Source organism: Olea europaea, chromosome 1, assembly GCF_002742605.1.
Source record: "Olea europaea var. sylvestris chromosome 1, O_europaea_v1, whole genome shotgun sequence".
NCBI lineage: Eukaryota > Viridiplantae > Streptophyta > Magnoliopsida > Lamiales > Oleaceae > Olea > Olea europaea.
Genome location: NC_036237.1, coordinates 10,016,468 through 10,036,269, shown reverse-complemented (window position 1 = coordinate 10,036,269; position 19,802 = coordinate 10,016,468). Strand labels below are relative to the sequence as shown.

Genomic DNA, 19,802 nt, shown 5'->3' with positions numbered 1-19,802 from the left:
TTTTAAAAAATTTTTAAAATTTTTTTCCATTTAAAAAAAAAAAAAAAAAAAAAATAATAATAATAAATAAATGTTAGGTGAGAATTGCAATTCCTTGAATTCATGGAAATTGGCTTATGTGGCACCAAAGATGTAATTTTATTTCTAGGGAAAAAAAGGGTATCAAACAAGGTTAAATTGGAAGGTGGAATTCCAATTCCATTTTTCATGAAATTTCACCTCCAATCAAATACACTCTTAGAGAAAATGAGGATTTAATAAAAGTCAACCCTCAAGAAGTGGTCATGTTTATATACCTTTTGATTTAATTCTCAACCCGTTCCCTAGTTTTCGATATTGCTCAAGTGTAAGATTTTCCACGAGGACTTTCAACTCTTCAGCCCAATCTCCATTCACAAGGTTCTCAAAGTAGACGAGGAAGGTTTGGAGATCTGTCTGCCACATCTATACTGTAACGCCCTGAGCTCTTTTTCATTATTATTATTATTAAAATAAAAAATTTAAACGAAAATATCACTTTCATTAAGTGTTGAAAATGCATGAAAATAACTATTAAACAATGTGCACAAAATTCAATAAGAAGAAGTTCTTCAAATAAAAGTTTGACAATTATCTTTTCTAGAAAATTTACTTGGCGGCCCCATAAACATCACTCGGTCAATCTTTCACGCGCCCAAACGACCCGTTCTCATCTAAAAAGTATTGTAAGAGTAAGTATTTTGAAAACACTCAATAAAAATACGTGCACATTCTTATTCACATGACATAAATATAAAACTGACACAACATACCAACATTTTTTAGATTTAGAGTTAAAGAAATTTCTTAAGAATTCCCATATCCCGTAGGATCTAACATATTTGACCAAACTGTCCATTGTTTGGGATTTAATATCTTTGAGCAAACGGTCCATCCTTGTAGGATTTAACTTCTTCGACCAAACAGTCCATCCGGTAGGATTTAATATAGCAGTCGACCCAAAGGTCTTAGAGTATTTCATGACAAAATTTATATAAACATCAAGAAATAAGAATTCACCACTTTGCACGATATATTCTTACCTCGATTTGATACAAAATAAATTTGAAAATATGTTTGTAGAATAGTAGTATATATATATCAACTTAGAAAATGAGGTTTATGTTCTAAAAGAAAATTCTAACTTCTATATACGTATATATAATTCACAAAAACGTGACTACAATAACTACTTTCAGTTTCTTTCTTCTTCTTCTTTTTTGATAATCAAATGACTTCTAAGATTCACCATTTAATTCCAAACGTGTTTGTTTAAGAGTTTATGGGTTAATTATATCAATTAATACCAAAATTAAGGGACTTAATTATGTTTAAGTTATAATATCCTTTCCAAATCCAAGTAACCGTACTAAAATCTGTTTCATTCTATTATTTTATTATTATTTACATTTTATTTATTAATAAAATATAAAATCTAGAATACTTTCTTTGTATCAACATAATTTGGGTATAACTAGCGTAAAAATATTTCTTCTTGAGCCAATTTGTGTTATTCAACACGAGCTACAAAATGAGTATAATATCGATATGTTTTTTTTATTAACTTGTAAATACTTAAATATTCGACCTAACTAACTTTCGATAAATTTTAAAAGTGCACGTAAGGAAATAAATTATTTATGCAAATAAGCAGGTTGAATTTACCACTTCAACCTTCGAATTTTTAGTGTGACGAGAAATCTAGACATGGACTATTTCACTACTATATAAAAAGGGCAATGTTATCACTACTGTAGAAAGAACAGTAGATTCTTCCATTTTCACACTGTAGCAATTTTTTTTCATCTCTCGAGCGAAAACGACGCCGTCTACAAACAAAAAAAAAAAAAACCGTGCAGGCTACAGTGATGCACCAACTTGTCCTCAATTTAGGTAGATCTTTCTTTCTTCTTCTCCATTTTCACACGCTACTGCCCATTCTCTCCATTTTACCACGTAAATTAGCCTTAACTCCTTTTTCTCTCTGAGTTTTACTCTTGAGTGAAATAGGATTGTTTGTTATATATTTTGTATAGATTGATTGAGGTCTGGTTGTTCTGAATTTTAGTTCTTATTCTTGTTTTTATTGAAATTTGTGGACGTTCTGCAGCTCAATTTCATTTAAAGGAGCTTGATTGATTTTTTTCTTGCGTTTTGTGTGAATTGGTTTCATTTCGAATTTTTGCTGTTAATGTTTTCTTCTTCTTCTTCTTTTTTTCTTTGGGATATGCAATGGATCCGTATCAAAATATAAAAAAATAAAATGAAATATACGCATATGTAGTTTCTATATAAGTGAATATAAAACAAATATTTTGATGAAACAATGTATCTATTTGCATAATATGTGTGCAAATTTCTTATGAACATTATATTTCAATTAAAGAGTTCCAATGAAGGAATGATATTGTATTGTTTAATTTTAAATATTTGGGAATCATTGAAACGTGGATGGAATAAGTTGGTAAATAAGAGAGTAAATAGAACTGAGTGTAGAAATAGTAGAATAGATTAACACGAGTTGTAGAAATGGACAATATGTTACCGAAAAAGCCTAATCTTACTCTTCCCAAAAATAAAAGTGAGGAGAAAAAAATTATTGAACTATCGACGTGAGCGACTATTTGATCTAACACGTTTCACACATTATTTGATTGCACTCAAAAGGTTACGATTGAAAATGTGATTAATATGTCTATCATTTATTTACATTTCTGCTCATTTGAAGGATTTATATAATCTCTGTATATATATAAAAAAAATTTGATTTATATTTTATGTATTTATTTTAGGAATCACGTCTATTAAAAAAATTAAGTTGATTAAATGAAATGAAATTATTGTATTGAGAGCCAGTGAAAAAAAAAAAGAAAGAAAAAGAATGAAACTTGTGCCTCCATAATAACGAAAGCATTTGGTTCAAAAATGTTGAGTCTCTGTAATTACGGAGGCATTTAACTCAAAAATGTTGAGCCTCCATAATAATTATGGAGTCCTCCATAATAGCCTCCGTTATTATGGAGGCCTCCCTAATGACCTCCATTATTATGGAGGCCTCCATAATAACGGAGGCTCATGTTTGAGCCTCCATAATGGCCTCCATAATAATTATGGAGGCTCAAGCACGAGCTTCCGTAATTACGGAGGTTCAAAGAAAGAAAGAGAGAGGAACTCATCCCTAGGCCACGGGATCTTGGGATGCCTACTATTTTAGACTTTTATGTACAATAATACACTTATATCTACTATAATTTGTTGAAGGATATACTACTATGGTGCTAGCTTTTTGTGCTTGGAATGCTTTTACTGTTCAGTGGGGTATTTCTTTGACTAACTATGACTTAAATTCTCATTATTAATGGATTTTATTGATTCTTCAACTTTTGGTAGAAAAATGACATTTTGTGGAAGAAAGATGAGTGATCGACTCATATAACTGGTCAGTTCCTTGCTAATAATTCCATCTTCCCATATATTTTCAAACATATTCAATACATACACTAATCAAACCATAATTTATGCACAGCTCGTGCATCGCACGTGACATAGACTAGTCATTTGTTAAATGATCATTATTAAGTTTAGGTCCATATATAAAATAGTAAGAAAAAATTTGAGGTGTTACATATACAATAGCAAGAGTAGTTTTTCGGTTCTTTTGAATGCTCCAATCTCTTGGCAAAATTTGTTTTGAGTGTGCAGTTATGTTTCGCTATAGAATAGACTCAATCAATTCACATTCTTTTTCAGTGCATATGCTTTATATCTCCAACACACAAGGAAGCTTTGTACCTTATGATTTAGTTCAACCCCGTTTAGTACCTTATGATTTAGTTCAACCCCATTTACACAGAAAAAGGTCAAAGGGAAAGTAGAGGCATCAACACGAAGAATTCTTTAAATTTCCTTTATTTTATTTTATTTTTAACCACTCTATGTGGCTGGTGGCATATTTTGTTAATAAAGAAGATAAAATAGTTCGAACTTAGGAGGGGCTCAACTTGACCAATAGCTAAAGGTGCAAAACAATCATTTTCAGTTTAGAATTATGAAGTATGATATAAGAAATAAAGAAATATATGCCCATGATTGAGCCACATTATAGGGAAAAAAAAATGTATTATTCATATCAAATCAATAGAAAATGTGTGGTTAAAAAATAAGGAAAAATTTTAGATTTACGTGTAATATTATTTTATAAAAGAATGTGTGGTTAAAATGATGTCAAATCACTGTTAAAGAAATTTTTTTTTTTTTTTTGAAAATAATGTGGCTCAAACAAGCCCTATGTAAAAATACTTCAAGATGAACACGAGAACGAGCAACAGAAATGCTCGTGACGTGACTAATTACTTTAGGACTTTTTCCATTAATATTTGGAAATGTTAACAGCTAACTGTATTTAATCTATAGATCTGAAATCACATTCTATGAAAATGATATCCATCTCGTGTAGCAAATAGCATAAATGATTAATGTGGAGTTTTGTTATTGATTGGATTAAGCCAAAGTTGGATATCAAAATAATTTCATCTATAAATTTGATTTAAATATATGAAAAGGACAGTCAATCAAAGTTAATCCCTGTTTGGCTATCAATTTTTAAAATTTATTTTTTCCATAAATTCATTGTCAATTACGCGTTCTCTCAATAAAATAATTTTATACTTAGATGTATAATTTTCCTCATTTTTGTTTTATCACATATTCTTAAAATAATAATAATAATAATAATAATAATAATAATAATAATAATAATAATAATAATAATTTCATTTTCAGAAATCTATTATCAAAAAATCTTTACCAAGTAGAGCGTCACATTCAAACAAATCAAGTGATTAGTACATTATCAGAAGTACCTTGACCGAAACTACCGATAATTCAACAATATGCGAACTATAATGACATGTAAAGTAAAAAAAACAGAATTAACAATTAAAATTTTCAATAAACAACAACTTGTCCCTTCTTTCTATATACATTTGCATCATCAAACAACAACGTGAGAAACAGTGGCAATCCTTAATCCAAGAAAATGACCAACAACTTCAGGCATTAGCACACACAACATAAACTTTAAATTGCAACATGAATGTATACATACACATAAACACACACATAAAATATAACAATAACACTCCAATAATTAATAATTATTTTTATTGGAGCTATTTATTTAAGCCAGCCTCTTGCAGAGAGTGAGGCCATCTCCAATAGAAAGTTGAGCCAATTCAATACGAGAATCAGCTGCTAAAAAAGTATTGAGTTTCATTATATCGCCTCTGCATCCCTTTAAGTATTCAAGCATTTCTTCATCCTCAGATAATGCTACTGTACCAGCCCATAGTGTGTTATCATAAGCTATAATCCCTCCAACTTTTACTAGCTTTAACAGCTGCTCGTGGTAGTTTACGTAGTTTTCCTTATCCGCGTCCACAAATGCAAAATCGAACGTCCCTTCTTCTCCCTGTATATAAAAAGACTTCCTCAATAAGCATGAAGAACCCATTGATCGGTCCAAGTAAAAGAAACCTAATTAATCTGTAATTATTTCTTGGAGTTCGAGTCAACCTTATAAAGGGTAATAATTTAGGAATTAAGCTACTTGTATAGAAAGTTGACAGAAGCTGAGGTGGCATACATTTTAGGCCCTAATTTGGATAAATACATGTTACCTCATCATCTGTCAAACAATCTGTAAACAAAACTGCACAAGTAGCATCTCTCATAGTTTAGAAATTGTGCTGTTGTCTAGTTGTTGTAAATGAGTTGATGAGAGAGAGAGAGTACATTAGCCAAGAACTTGTTCATAACTGTGGTGGCATCAGACTGAATATATTGGATTTTATGGGTCATGTTTGCCTTCTGAATAAATGGCAACCCAGTCTCAAATGCTTCTCTATCTGGATCAATGGCAATAATCTAAAAAAGAAAATATTGATAGTTAATGTTTAATTATTACTTGTTATTCAAGCTTATAATCTAAAATTTGATTACTTTGCCATCATCTGGAAGAGCAAGAGCAGTTGAAAGAAGTGAGTAACCAGTAAACACTCCAACTTCAATTGTTTTCTTTGCATTCATCAGTTTCAATAGCATTGATAGTAATTGGCCTTCATCTGCAGGCACATTCATCAGGCTCCTGAAATTATTAGTAAAATAAATCTGCGAGTTAGCCCTTAAAACATATTTAAAACTCATTTTTTCTCAAATTCATTTTCAACTTATTCTTCTAACAAAATAATTCTACACATAGATAATCATTTTTCGCAAAGTCTATTAAGAAAATCTACATCAAACTAGCTCTTAGCGGCTTAATTTTTATTTTTATTTTTTGCAAAATAATATTCATTATGATATTTTGTTGTTTAAATATTTCTATAACGTACCAATACTGATACTTGTCCACAGTTGCTTTCCTGAGTTCTTTGAGTTGTTCGTTCTCTCTGGGATACGCGCTTGTTTCTAGGAGATACTGCAAGAAAATGTATGTACAAAAATAATTATCAAAAAACACAAACATAAATTCTAATACTTGTCGTCGTCAGAGAGAATTGTGCAGGAAATTAAAACGAACCTTAGAGAGTTGTTCGCTTTGCAGAATAGTGGTCGAAAACTTGTCCTTCATTGTCGAAGATTGCAAGAATTAGAGTACAAACAAGAAAGAAGAAGATGAAAGTGTTTGTTATTTCTTTGTTTGATGAACAAAGCTCAGCGTAAGAGGAATTTATATAGGAAATCTTGAAAGGAAATTCAATTTAAAATGCCACGTCATCACCAATTAACGTAAATAAAAGTGTTCGTTAGTTGTCCGACGACTCTTCCACGAAATTTGCATCCAAAGAATCAATAGTTGTTGTCTTCAATTTCTCCCACCACGTACTTTAATTTCTTTTTATTTATTTTTTTATATTTTTTTTCCAGAAGATTATTTTAATAAGGAAAACTTAATTGAATGATTGAGCTTAATGTATAAACATGACAGCCCAACGCCCCTTACTAGTAATTTAGTACAAGTTTTAGTTTATAAATGTTTGCAGGGATGAAATAAGGTCGATCTATTGTCGATGATTTTAAATCATTTGAAGTATATCGAATGAAAGTTAAAACATTTTTAGATATGCTTAAAAATAGTTTAAGATTTACTTTATTTTTGAAAATTGTGGTTCGTGTTAGAAATGTCAATTAGCGTGGTAACAGAAATGATGAGGATCAAATGAGTGATAAGGATTGTCAAATTCAAACCGAAAAATAAATGCGAAGTTGTTTATTTGTTATTTAATAGTTGTTATTTATTTTTTGGTTAAACACTAACTATAATAATAATGGAAAGTTGTTGAACTTATTTTATTATAAATAGTTAATAAATGTGTGATAGGTGCTCATGGTTTATAGTCATCAATCAATAATATCATAATCAAATATTTTATTTATTTTTCAAGTTCTTTTCATATTTTCTTCTTTTAAATTAGTCAAAATACAATTGCTACCTAAATTATGCATTAATTAATATGTTTTTAGTTGCTTGCACATAATGTTTTAGAAATTTTTTAGTTCCCAAAGACAACGAGTTTCCATCGTGGACCATTTTTCTCTCTTCATTATAGTAATTTTTTATAAATCCAACTCATCAACTCCTAACACCCGCAACCCAACATTAATGAATAAAGCCACTTAACCAAAGTTAAAAATAGGGAAGGAGGAGACATATTGAGATGGTGAAAAATGGTTGGATGTTTTTTGTTTTAATTTTCAATCTATCCAATCGCAGGGGCGATATATGTCGCCTCTGTTTTTAAACCTATTTTTCACCTTAAATGTGTAGCACATATATATATGTGTGTGTGTGTGTGTGTGTGTGTGTGTGCGTGTGTGTGAAGAAGTTGGATGAAATGACCCGAGGCAAGTGAAAACACTCTTTTCTCAAGACAAATTTGCCTTGTAACGGTGTTAATAGAGTAACGGCAATTGTTTTCCAAGATATAACGAATTACTTCCTTACAGTAGAAGCACTTCAAACTATAAGGCAACAACGAACTTGAACGGATTATTCTTTCTAGAATAGGAGATTTTGAATGCAAAGTTTGGGAAAGTTTTTGGCAAGAATTTTTAATGCAAAACTTAAGAATATGAATTGGATGTATAATGAACGTTCAAAGGATTTTATTTATAAAAGATGAGAGATTGTGAATAAAGTGACTCGCCTCAAATTCAGCAATCTTCATGAAGGGAAGTATCCATTGCTGTCGCTATCCTCTTGCTCGAGCGCCAATGACATATTTTTATAGAAACTTTTTGTCCACCAATCGCTTGCCTATAGCACAATCAATAGTCTAATCTCTTGAACTCTAGGCGGATGATGGAGTTAGGTAAATTTTTCGGCCAATTTTTTCCTCTTTTCTTTCCAAATTTTGACATCAAATTTTCATTTATCCAGAATTGGTTTTGAGATTCAAATATACCATGCTGATCTACTTAACGAGTAGAACAAGTTAATCGATTTATATTTATAATTTGATTATCGAATCAAGTCCGAATATTTGACCAAAATTGACACAAAGTCACTTTTCATGTTTTATACTTAAACCAATTTTTTTGACCTTTAAACCAAATTCCAACAGTCCCCCACATGAATGGAAATTCAAATATGTTCATGCTATGCAAAAGTATGATATAGTATAGAGAGAAAGAGCATAAAAACACTGCATTATGTAAGGTAGCTTCCGGCCTTGAATATTCATTAGTGAAATACTATTGAATTTTCTTGGTTAATTAGTGAACATGATTTCATCTACTGGTGTAAATCAAGAAAATAATACTCACATAGATGTCTTTCCTAAATCATTCATGATTCTCATGACTTTGTCCATTTTGGCTCTGAACAGCTCGTGGGTTTCATAAGTGTTTTAAAAATTTCAGCCTCTAAAATTTTCATTTAAGGGATCTTACTTTACATTCATATAGGTGACCTCCTATTAAGAATATTATGCCCACTCCACTTGACTTAGTCAAGGCATAGGAATCATTAAACGAGAGAGAGAGAGAGAGAGAGAGAGAGAAAGACCACAATTTCTGGCGATGAAACAATTCTGGCCGGGTTCGATCTGTGGAACCATAGAAGGAATTCAATCACTGCTAATTGGTATCTTTATTTATGCATCAATGACGCTACATATTTTATCCTTTAAAATTCGATAAAAAGCACTTTAATTATCACAGGAATGAGTTGCCAAGTATTTCCTTAAGTGCTTCATTGAATCTTTATAACTTAATTGTCCTTTTGAACCAAAATCTTGGAATCTCCAATCTACAAGGTAGAGTTATCATTACAAAGATTCTTATATAGTATACTTTAATCACATTCCTTTCGATGTGCAACGTACTTGATCTCCTGATGGACCTTTCGTAAGTGGATCTAATATGTTCTATTTTAATTTCACATAATATATGGAGATGATATCATTTGAGATCAGTTGGTTAACAATATTGTGTCTACGACGTATATGTCTACACTTACCATTATCTCTACTCCCTTCCAATAGCAGATTAATTATCACAATGTATACTTAGTGTAGGTATCGGCTTAGGCCAACACGAAATATTTCTAAGAAGTCACAAAGCCATTCCACTTCATCTCCAACTTTGTCTAAATCAATAAACTCTGATTCCATCATTGATTGAGTTATACACGTTTGCTTTGTAGAATTTCATGATACAGCAGCTCCACCAATGGTAAATACATAACCACTAGTAGACTTAGAATCTTTCATGTCAGATATCTTAATCATTTCACAATATCCTTCTAATATTGCAAGATATTTTTTGAAGTATAATCTATAGGTTAAAGTATATTTCAAGTACCTAAGAACCCTTAAAGCCTTCCAATGATAATGACCTGGATTACTTGTGAATCTATTAAGTTTATTCACAACAAATACTATGTCCGGCCGAGTACAGTTTGTAATACACATTAGACTGCCAATAACTTGTGAATACTTTATTTGTGATACACATTTACCCATATTTTTGACTAAGTGTAAACTCGTGTTAATATGAATTTTTGCAGGACTTTCTTCAAGTGCATTTTACATTTTAAGAATACTTTCAATGTAGTGAGATTAAGAAAGTATAGTTTCTTTCGATGTTCTAGAGATCTAAATCCCTAATCTCACATCAGTCATACCCAAGTCTTTCATATCAAATGCTTCGTTAACATACTCTTAGTGTATAGCATTATTTCGTGGCTATTGACAATTATCAAAATGTCGTCTACATATTGGCATATAATCACATAGACTTTCGATGTATACTTTATGTATATACATTTGTCACACTCATTTATCTTAAATCTATTATACAACATCGTTTTATCAAACTTTTGGTATCATTATTTAGGAGCTTATTTTAATCCATACAAAGACTTAACTAATTTACAAACCTTTCGCTTGTGATTAGGAGAGACAAATCATTCGAGTTGTTCTTATATATCTCCTCTTCTAACGCACCAATTAGGAATGCCGTCATTACATCTATTTGATGAATCTCAATGTTATGTAATGTGGCAATAGCGATTAACAATATTGTCGAAGTGAGTCTACTTACAGGTAAATAGATATCAAAGAAGTCAATTTTTTCCTTTTATCTAATCTTTTGGCAACTAATCTAGCCTTTTATTTGTTAATGGAACCATCCGATTTTGGTTTCTTTTTGAAAATCCATTTACATCTTAAAGATTTGTTTCTAGGAGGTAAATCAACTAACTCCCAAGTATAGTTTTGCATTATAGAATCTATCTCACTATTGATAGCTTCTTTCCAATGCGATATTTTCGGTGTAGAAATTGTTTCATCAAAAGTCTTTGGGTCGTTTTCTATCATATAGGTTAGAAAAATTGGGCCAAACGAAGTAGATATTCTAGTAATTTTACTATGCCTTGGTTCTTTTTTATTTGAAGTACCACTTGTAGTTTCATATATTTTTTTATTGAACTTTCCTTTTCCTTGTCTTTATATGGAAAAACATTCTTGAAGAATGATACATTTCTTGATTCAACTATGGTTGATTCATGTAATCTTGAATTTCAGATTTAAGTACAAGGAAACGTCTTGGGGATGTATCTAATAAATATGGCGCATCCAACTATGGTTCCATTTTCAAGCCATAGTTTGAAAAACTATTATTATTGGCGTATTCAATAAATATGCAATCAATCTTCAAGGGACTGATTTTCACTTGTTTAGGCTTTGGTATTTCAACCTTAGCCAACACCCACACACTTTCAAGTGTTGGTAGGAAGGAAGATGATATTTTCACAATTCATATGGAGTTTCTTCCATTTTCTTCAACTTGTTAAGAATGCTATTTGCTGATAGAATAACATTCCCTCACAAGTTTTAGGGTAGACCCAAACTCATCAACATTGAATTCAGCATCTTTTTAATAGTTCAGTATTTGCGTTTAGCAACACCATTCAATTGAGGTAGTGAGGTGCCGTTGCTTGATAAATAATTCCATTCTCGAAACAATATTCTTTAAACGGTGCATCGTATTTACCACCTCTATCACTATGAATATTCTATATTCGTTTACCGAGTCGATTCTCAACTTTCGTCTTATAAAGCTTCATTTTTACTTCTTAGCAGATATACATAGCAATACTTTGTAGCAGATATACATAACAATACTTTGTACAATTATCAATAAAAGTAATAAAGTATCCCTTTCCACCTTTAGAGTGACCAAATTTTAAGTTACAAATATCGCTATGAATTAGAATTAAAAGTGTTGTTTTCCTTTGAACCAAATGAAAACAGGTGTTTTGGCCAATTTTGTCTCGACAAAAATTTCACATTTATAATTAGGATCAAATTTCATTATTGGAATTAAACTTTGATTCATAAGTTTAGGGACAGATTTGTAACTTATATGTCTTAATTGATTATGTCATAAACAAGACAATTCAAGTATATAAGTAGAATTCAAGGTTTTATTCATAATGCTTTGTTTCAATATAATTGTAAGAACGTTCATTTTGAGCATTCCATCCCATAGGTATCATTTACCAACATGCATCTCATTTTTAGTGAGTACAAATTTATCGAATACAAATATAAGTTTAAAGTCATTTTTGTAAAGCAGCGACCCGGATACAATATTCTTGAGAATGTTGAGGACGTGATCTTTACCAGATGTCATCTTCAAAGCAACTTTCCCTTATCATTCAACCTTTGAATTTGCAGAATTTTTCATGAAGAGTTGTTCTCCATTTAATTCTTTGTAGTTTGAGAACATGGTCTTGTCTGCACAAACGTCAGACCCACTATTTCCTTGAATTTTCAACATTGTTACATTCAGAAACGGTTGTAGGACGATTTGACTCTTGCTTGTGCATTCTTCTTAAGCTTTTGACTTTCACTAGAATGATGTCCCTTTTTTCCAAAATTGTAGTACTTGCCTTTGAAGTTCTTGACATTCTTAGACTTGTCTCTTTTTGGTGCATCACTAGAGACTTTACGCTTTTCGTTGACCCTCGAATTGAATTTCACAAAGTTTGCTCTACATGTTGAACAATAGACTTCCTTTCAATCTTTCTATTGTCTTTTTCAATCCTTAATCGAACTATCAATTCCTCTGAGTTCATTTCTTTGCTTTTATGCTTGAGATAATTTTTGAAATCTCTCCATAAAGATGAGAATTTCTCAATGATAGCAACAATTTGGAAGGATTCACTCAACTCCATTTTTTCAGCATGAATGTCATGATGTAGAACTTGTAGTTCTTGCACTTGACTAATGACGATTTTGGAGTCTATCATCTTGTAATCAAGGAACTTTCCAGCTATAAATTTCTTTGTGCCATCATCTTCCGTTTTGTATTTTTTTTCTCCATAGAATCTCAAAGTTCCTTGGCTAACTTCATGGCACTATGTACTCCATAAAGTGTATTGTCCAATCTATTCATGATGAAGTTTTTTCAAAGAAAATTCGAGTGCTTCCATGCATCTAATGCAATGATCGACTCAAGATTATTTTTCCCTTTTTGTATTGTTGGAGGGTTTTCGGTCAAGAACTTTGCCAAGTTCAAAGTACTGAGATAGAATAATATTTCTTGAAGTTCATTCCTCCAAATTTTTTCAATGTTCCCCATGTGGGACTTTGATGTGGTATAGCCAAAGGCAGAATCATACTGTTTGTTCCATTTGTTGTTTGACTTGAAGTGGTCTGAACGGTATTCATTTCTTTTATGCAAACAGAATTTTAACACAAACAAAATTTAAGAACAGAATAACACAAATGTCTATTCCAAAGATGAAGAGAACGGAGGGATCCAGCAAACAACGAACAAAAAAATTGTCTTAAGATAGTTTGGGGATATAGTAAAGTTTGTTTTGAATGTGAATAACAAAAGTAACACCGCAGAAACAAAGTTAAACAAATTAACAAATTGATAGAAACCAAAAATAGAAATGAACAATAAGACGAATGAAATGATTCGAGGCAAGTGAAAATACTATATCCTATTTGCCCCGCAACAGTGCTAACGGAGTAACAATAATTGTCTCCCAAAATACACAGATTACTTCCTTATATTAGAAGTACTTTAAACTATAAGGTAACAGTGAACTTGAACAGACTATTCTCTCTACAAAAAAAGATTTCGAATACAAAGTTTGGGAGAGTTTTTGACAAGAATTTTTAATGCTCTTATTTATAGAAGATGAGAGAGATTGTGAGTAAAGTGACACGCCCCGAACTCAGCAACATTCACGAAGGGAAGCATCCCTTGCTGTCGCTGGGCTTTCAGTCGAGCTCCAATGTCACATTTTTTTACAGAAACTTTTTGCCAGCCTGTAGTTCGAGCGACAATCTCATCATTCGAGCGCTAGGCAAGCGACATAGTTAGACAAATTTCCCTACCAAATTTTTCTTCGTTTTCTTTCCAACTTGGACTGCAATTTCTCATTTATTCGGCATCGGTTTTGATATTCCAAATTTATAACGACGATATACTCTACAAGTAGAACAAGTTAGTCTATTTACATTTATAATTTAACTATCGGATCAAGTCCGAATATTTGGTCAAAATTGACACAAAATTACTTTTTTGTTTTATACTTAACTACAATTTTTAATCTTTAAACCAAATTTCAATAGTTGATTTATCAAATTCATATCATTGTACTTGCTTACTTCAGCCTTTGACAGCTCGTCCCCCTTCCTATGTGTTTCCCAACGACCCAGTGACACACCAACCGTGACCTATATAATGTAATTGATTGATTCTTCCAAGATGGTTGGTTAGAACTTGATACATAATGTATTTGGATATAAAGTCAGCTTATTTTCATAAGTGGAGAAAGTCAAAATTCGTTAATCAAACTAATATAAAAGCATTATACATAGGTTTATATAAGAGGAAAGATTCTCATTTTACGAATAAATTATTTTTTGAATGATAAAAAAAAAAAAAAAAAAAAATATATATATAATAATAAAAGGCCACACGCGCGCGTCACCGTCGCCGTCCGTCCGACCGGCCGGGCGGTTGGGTCTGGTCGGGTCGTGGGTGTGGGCCTATGTTAATATTAATTTAAAATTTTCTTTTTTTAAAAAAATTTTTTTTTTAAAAAAAAAAAAAAAAAAAAAAAAAAATATATATATATATATATATATATATATATTGAATACCTAAGTAAAGAAAGTCAAGATTGATTATTTAGTGTAACTTGACGTGGACTTAAGTCAACTTAGGCTTTTCATGATAAACAAAAGAAGGCGAATATCCGTTACAATTTTTACAGCTATGATGTCTTTTGACATTAAAATTCTACGAATAGATTAGCCATTTGGAAAATCCTTTTTTTTTAAATATTTATTATAAATTAAAAATGTATAGAAATAGCGTATATACATACGCATACGTATGTAAACTGTCATAATCTAATATTATACTATGTAATATGTATGCATTGTGCATACATACACATACGTTAATGAGTATTTAAAAATATAAAAATATTAAATAAAAATTACACTTTCAATGATTTGAACGGCCTAACAAAGTGGATCCGAAAATCTGCAATTGGTTGATCTAAATCTCGACATCACAAGAATCGACACCTAAATGGCTTATTATAAAAATTCAAGATGAAATGGATCTAACCCTTTCAGTAAAAATCTACATTTGTTGGTCTCAATTTAAATTGATTGCTATCGTGATTATTTGGTACTGGCTATATTTTTTATTTAAATTTATTTTTTATTGCCGATCTTCACTTGATGAAGGGGCCCACATCAACAAACTGGGCCCTGATACTGTCAATTGGTTGTGTGGATCAAATTAAATAACCTCTTCTTGGGCTTGGACCCGATCCACTAACCTATCTTGGTCCATTTCCCTGTCTCTATCCATAAGTGAGTCCATTTACACTCACTATGTATGTTAATCTAAACCCTAGTCAAATATACTCATCCATTTCTCTTGCATTCATTCTATCTCGTTGCATAGTTGACTTAATCCTCGTAATACAAACGATCACCTAACATTTTTGTGAGATGATGACCTTTGCACCTTATTGGTGTGTTCCAGTGTACAGATGATGCATGGGTGGATAAGGAGATAACCTAGATTCTAGTATCCACTCGATCGAATAGATTCATTTTGAGATCAACATATTTCTTTTCTATCCAAGGTGCAATATCATGTTGCTTCACCTACCAATATGATGCTTACATTACTCTAGCACAATCCCATTCTTAACATTAGTCTATCACGATGTAAAAAAGATTCACAATATATTGTATGTTATATGCATCTTCAAGAACGAATGAACGATAGACAATATATATTACACATCGAATGAACCAGAAATCCAACAAATTAAAGACAACACACAAATTGACTTATACAACTCAACAATAGACATACTGACCAATAAAGTTCAGTTTATTTTACGACAAATAAAAATGATCATATCACACTTTCTGCTTATAAGCTATTTGAGGCGCCTGCAAAGAGTGAGCCCATCTCCAATGGAAAGGTGAGCCAATTCGATACGAGAATCAGCTGCTAAGAAAATGTTCAAGTCTCTGAGGTGCACTCTATTTGCCCCAATGTGTTCAAGGGTTTCTTTGTCCACGGTATCCTCTGACAGTGCCACTGTACCAGCCCACAATGTGTTGTCATAAGCTATAACTCCACCAATTTTCACTAGTTTCAGCAACTCTTCATGGTAGTTTATGTAGTTTTCTTTGTCAGCATCCACAAATGCAAAATCGAAACTCCCTTCTTCTCCCTATAATTTTCATCAAGAATAAGCAGAATTTTCAAGAACTTATCGATTTATATAGGCCCAGTTTAAAGAAACCCTATTTCATATATATGTTGCTACAATGTCGTTGAAGTTCGTTAAAATTATCTCATCTAAAAGCTTTAATCATTAGATAGAGACTTACATTGGACTGAAAGTCCTTAAGAATAGTCATGGCATCCGATTCAATGAACTGAATTTTATGTGCCACTCCTGCCTTTTCAATAAATGGTAATCCTGTCTCATATGCTTCACGATTTGGATCGATTGCGACGATCTAAAAAAAAAGTAAAATAAATATTCTTTATTAGGCTGGTAAATAATTAAACCAAATTAATCTACTTGGATATTGGATATTGGCAAGTAAATTAAATTACTCAGAATTAATCTTTTTTTATTATTATTAGAAAAGAATTAACTTACTTTTGCATCATCTGGGAGAGCAATAGCAGTAGAGAGAAGTGAGTAACCAGTGAATACTCCAACTTCTATTGTTTTCTTTGCATTCATTACTTTCAAAAGCAACGATATAAACTGGCCTTCGTCAGCAGGCACATTCATCACGCTCCTGAAAATGAAATATCTCTACACATTACTAAATCTTGTACAAGTCGTTTACGAAATTATATCGTAGGACTGTTTGGCATGACTTTTGAAACTTCAAAAAGAGCTTTTGAGATTCAAAAGTTTCTTTTGGATCCCTTTAATTAATTTTATATAAGTGTTTATTCTAGGTAGAAATTTTTTTAAAGAAAATTGATCAAATATGATTTATTGAGGAAACCCTTTAGAAATTAAGTTTAAACACGAATTAAGTGACTTTCCATGTAATAGGAATACTATTATCAAGTTTAGCTTATATTGTTTTTCTCTATCTCTTTCAATGTAAACTTAGAGGTAAGGTAATCACTTCCATCCCACTTATATACAATTCGCTTAGCCCGTGTTTGGTTTTACCCAAAAAAATAAAAATAATTATAAGTATATTTTGATAAATGTTGATGAAATGTGTGGTAGAAAAATTGGTAAAGATTGTGATAAATAGTGAAAAATGAAGGCCAAATAGAGAAGATTTTATAGGGAGGATATTTATCATACCAATACTCATACTTGTCAACTGTAGCCGTCCTGAGTTCTTTGAGTTGTTCATGTTCCCTCGGATACGCACTTGTTTCCAGCAGATACTGCAGTAATTTAAACAATATAATATCTTAAGAAAGAAAAAGAAAATCGAATCTTTAGTATAAAAAAAATCAATTATTACTAGACTGGTGAATTTTAAAAATCCTATTTAATCATCAAAATGAAATATTATTTCAAATTGGCTTTTAATTCACCACATTTTAAATAACAATGCTTGACGTATAATGATTTTGATAATATTGTTGACAACACATCACGTTACATGTTATGATTGAACAATTTAAAAAACAATTCATATTTTCAACCAACATCATCAACAATGTTGTACAAAAACTTGTTGCAAATAGATTAATTCCTTGGTAAAGCTTATTAATTGTTTTGCAGTGCTTGGCAATAAAGTTTTTAATAAAAAAAACAACATCTTCTTTTATAGTGCTTATAAGCATGCACGTTGTATTTCTGACAAGTGAAATTCCACGTATACCCCAACCCTACTCCACAGCCCTCCGCCATCTTTCCCCGCCTCCTCCGCCACCATCAACTTCCGCCCAAAAAGCAGAAGAGAAAAAACCCACTACTTATTTAGGAAAAAAGAAGATTTTATCCAAACAAATAATCACTTATTTTCAAATAAACCCTAATGCATGTAAGAATGCATGCAGCATTTCATCAAGTAATGAGAATGAACCTTAGTGAGGGCTTCGCTTTGCAGAATTGTGCTTGAAAACTTTTCCTTCATTGTCGAAAGATAAGTGATTAATCAAAAAGCAAATGTTTAACAATGAACAAGAACAGCTTATTTTGCTAAACTTGCTTGAATTTTCCTAGCTTCTTCTCGTTTATATAGAATTTCTTTGAAGCATTGGCCTCTGCCAGCTATTCTTCATGGGTGGTTGGTGGTTGCTTGCGGTAGTTGCCCTATTTTTCCGCCGTGAAAATCGCATCATATATGCATATTAAAAACACACTCAGACATACATACATTATGTCTTATACATGTATTTTTTCAATATAGATTGAGAAGATCTTGGTCTAGTTTCACTGGTAGATTGCCATTTTTTTAAGAAAAAGTAAACGACGTTCTCCAGAATCTCCAACTGTCTCTTTATTTTTATTTTTATTTTTTATGAAACACGAATTTAAGTTTTTTAACACTTGTAATTTAAGCTCTTATTTTTCTTTTTGCCCTTTTAATATATTTGGTTGACACTAAAAGAGATAGTAATAATAAATAATCACTGTTGATCCAAATCGAATTGTTCATTTTCATCATAAATGATAAGAACATTTTGTTATTGGTAAAGCGATTTTAAGTTCGCATCAAAGATTGAAGAAATGTAAAAAATTGACAGTAAATGTTGACCCCCTTTTGTGTAATGACAGCGTGGCCAACAGATGTCCGGCCCACTCGTATCTTCAAGAGCAAATTTCGGCACGTTTTGATCAGAATAATCAAACGTAAGGTCAATCGGACGTGGGAGATGCTCTACAACAAGATACGAACACATTCAAGCATTGACAATATGATTGAGAACAATTGAAAATGAACAATCACAAACTCTCCCTGAAGCTGAAGATGATTTGAACTCATATCAATGTAGAATGAACAAGAAACAGATTTTTTTTAGATAAATTCAAATGTGAGATCTTACATATACTTTTTCCAATCCCATTACAGGTTACAGAAGTTGTTATTTATAGATCTAGGGCCGATGTGGTCATCGTTGAATCAAAACCACGTGGCCTCATATCCCGGCAACCGAAGCCTCACATCATGTTACATCAATCATTCCTAAAGATATTCTTCAGACTCACCTTAAAGGCGGCAAGTGTTTCGGTTTTGAGAAAGAGAGAGATTCGGATGTGTTGCGGCTCGATCTGAAGAGGGAGTGCTTCGGCCCAAGGGCTTTGGCCGAAGATAGTACTTCAGTCAAAGAGCAGCTTGTTTTCTTTCTTTATTTTTGATCTTATTGACTGCCAGCTGCTCGTATTTAATACTTCCATGTGGCATTAACGTGGCCTTCAGTAAGGGTCTCGGGCATGAGGCATAACAGTAGCCCCCCAAGTCGACGTATGATCATTTATGTAACACATGGAAATTTGTGTTGTATTAGAATGAAAATATTTTGTAGGGGTAGTTACTTTTATCCTACTATAATAGTCCCCTAAGTCCAATTGCAGATATTTATATAAAGATTGCAATTTGAAAATATAAGTTATGAAGAATCATTGGAGGTACTCATCGAGGTTATTTGCTGAAGTTGTATTTGGAGTCTGCTTTACTCTGAAGCTGAAGTAGAGCTGAGGTTCATTTGATTGAGGTTGCTTA

The 19,802-nt window shown here is 31.8% G+C and overlaps 2 protein-coding genes across 2 annotated transcripts; both read right to left on the bottom strand.

Moving 5' to 3' along the window:
• Positions 1 to 4,949: 4,949 nt before the first annotated feature.
• LOC111393476 (flavonoid 3',5'-methyltransferase-like) lies at positions 4,950 to 6,731 on the bottom strand. The gene is made up of 5 exons (XM_023019023.1): positions 6,599 to 6,731; positions 6,411 to 6,496; positions 6,019 to 6,163; positions 5,812 to 5,943; positions 4,950 to 5,488 (listed from the first exon to the last, which is right to left on the bottom strand). Exons 1-5 carry the CDS (start codon positions 6,647 to 6,649, stop codon positions 5,198 to 5,200), a joined length of 705 nt encoding a protein of 234 aa, XP_022874791.1. The 5' UTR covers positions 6,650 to 6,731; the 3' UTR covers positions 4,950 to 5,197.
• Positions 6,732 to 15,840: 9,109 nt separating this feature from the next.
• LOC111393471 (flavonoid 3',5'-methyltransferase-like) lies at positions 15,841 to 18,291 on the bottom strand. Its single transcript, XM_023019009.1, has 5 exons — positions 18,162 to 18,291; positions 17,429 to 17,514; positions 16,754 to 16,898; positions 16,476 to 16,607; positions 15,841 to 16,315 (listed from the first exon to the last, which is right to left on the bottom strand). Exons 1-5 carry the CDS (start codon positions 18,210 to 18,212, stop codon positions 16,016 to 16,018), a joined length of 714 nt encoding a protein of 237 aa, XP_022874777.1. The 5' UTR covers positions 18,213 to 18,291; the 3' UTR covers positions 15,841 to 16,015.
• Between the last annotated feature and the right edge of the window lie 1,511 nt (positions 18,292 to 19,802).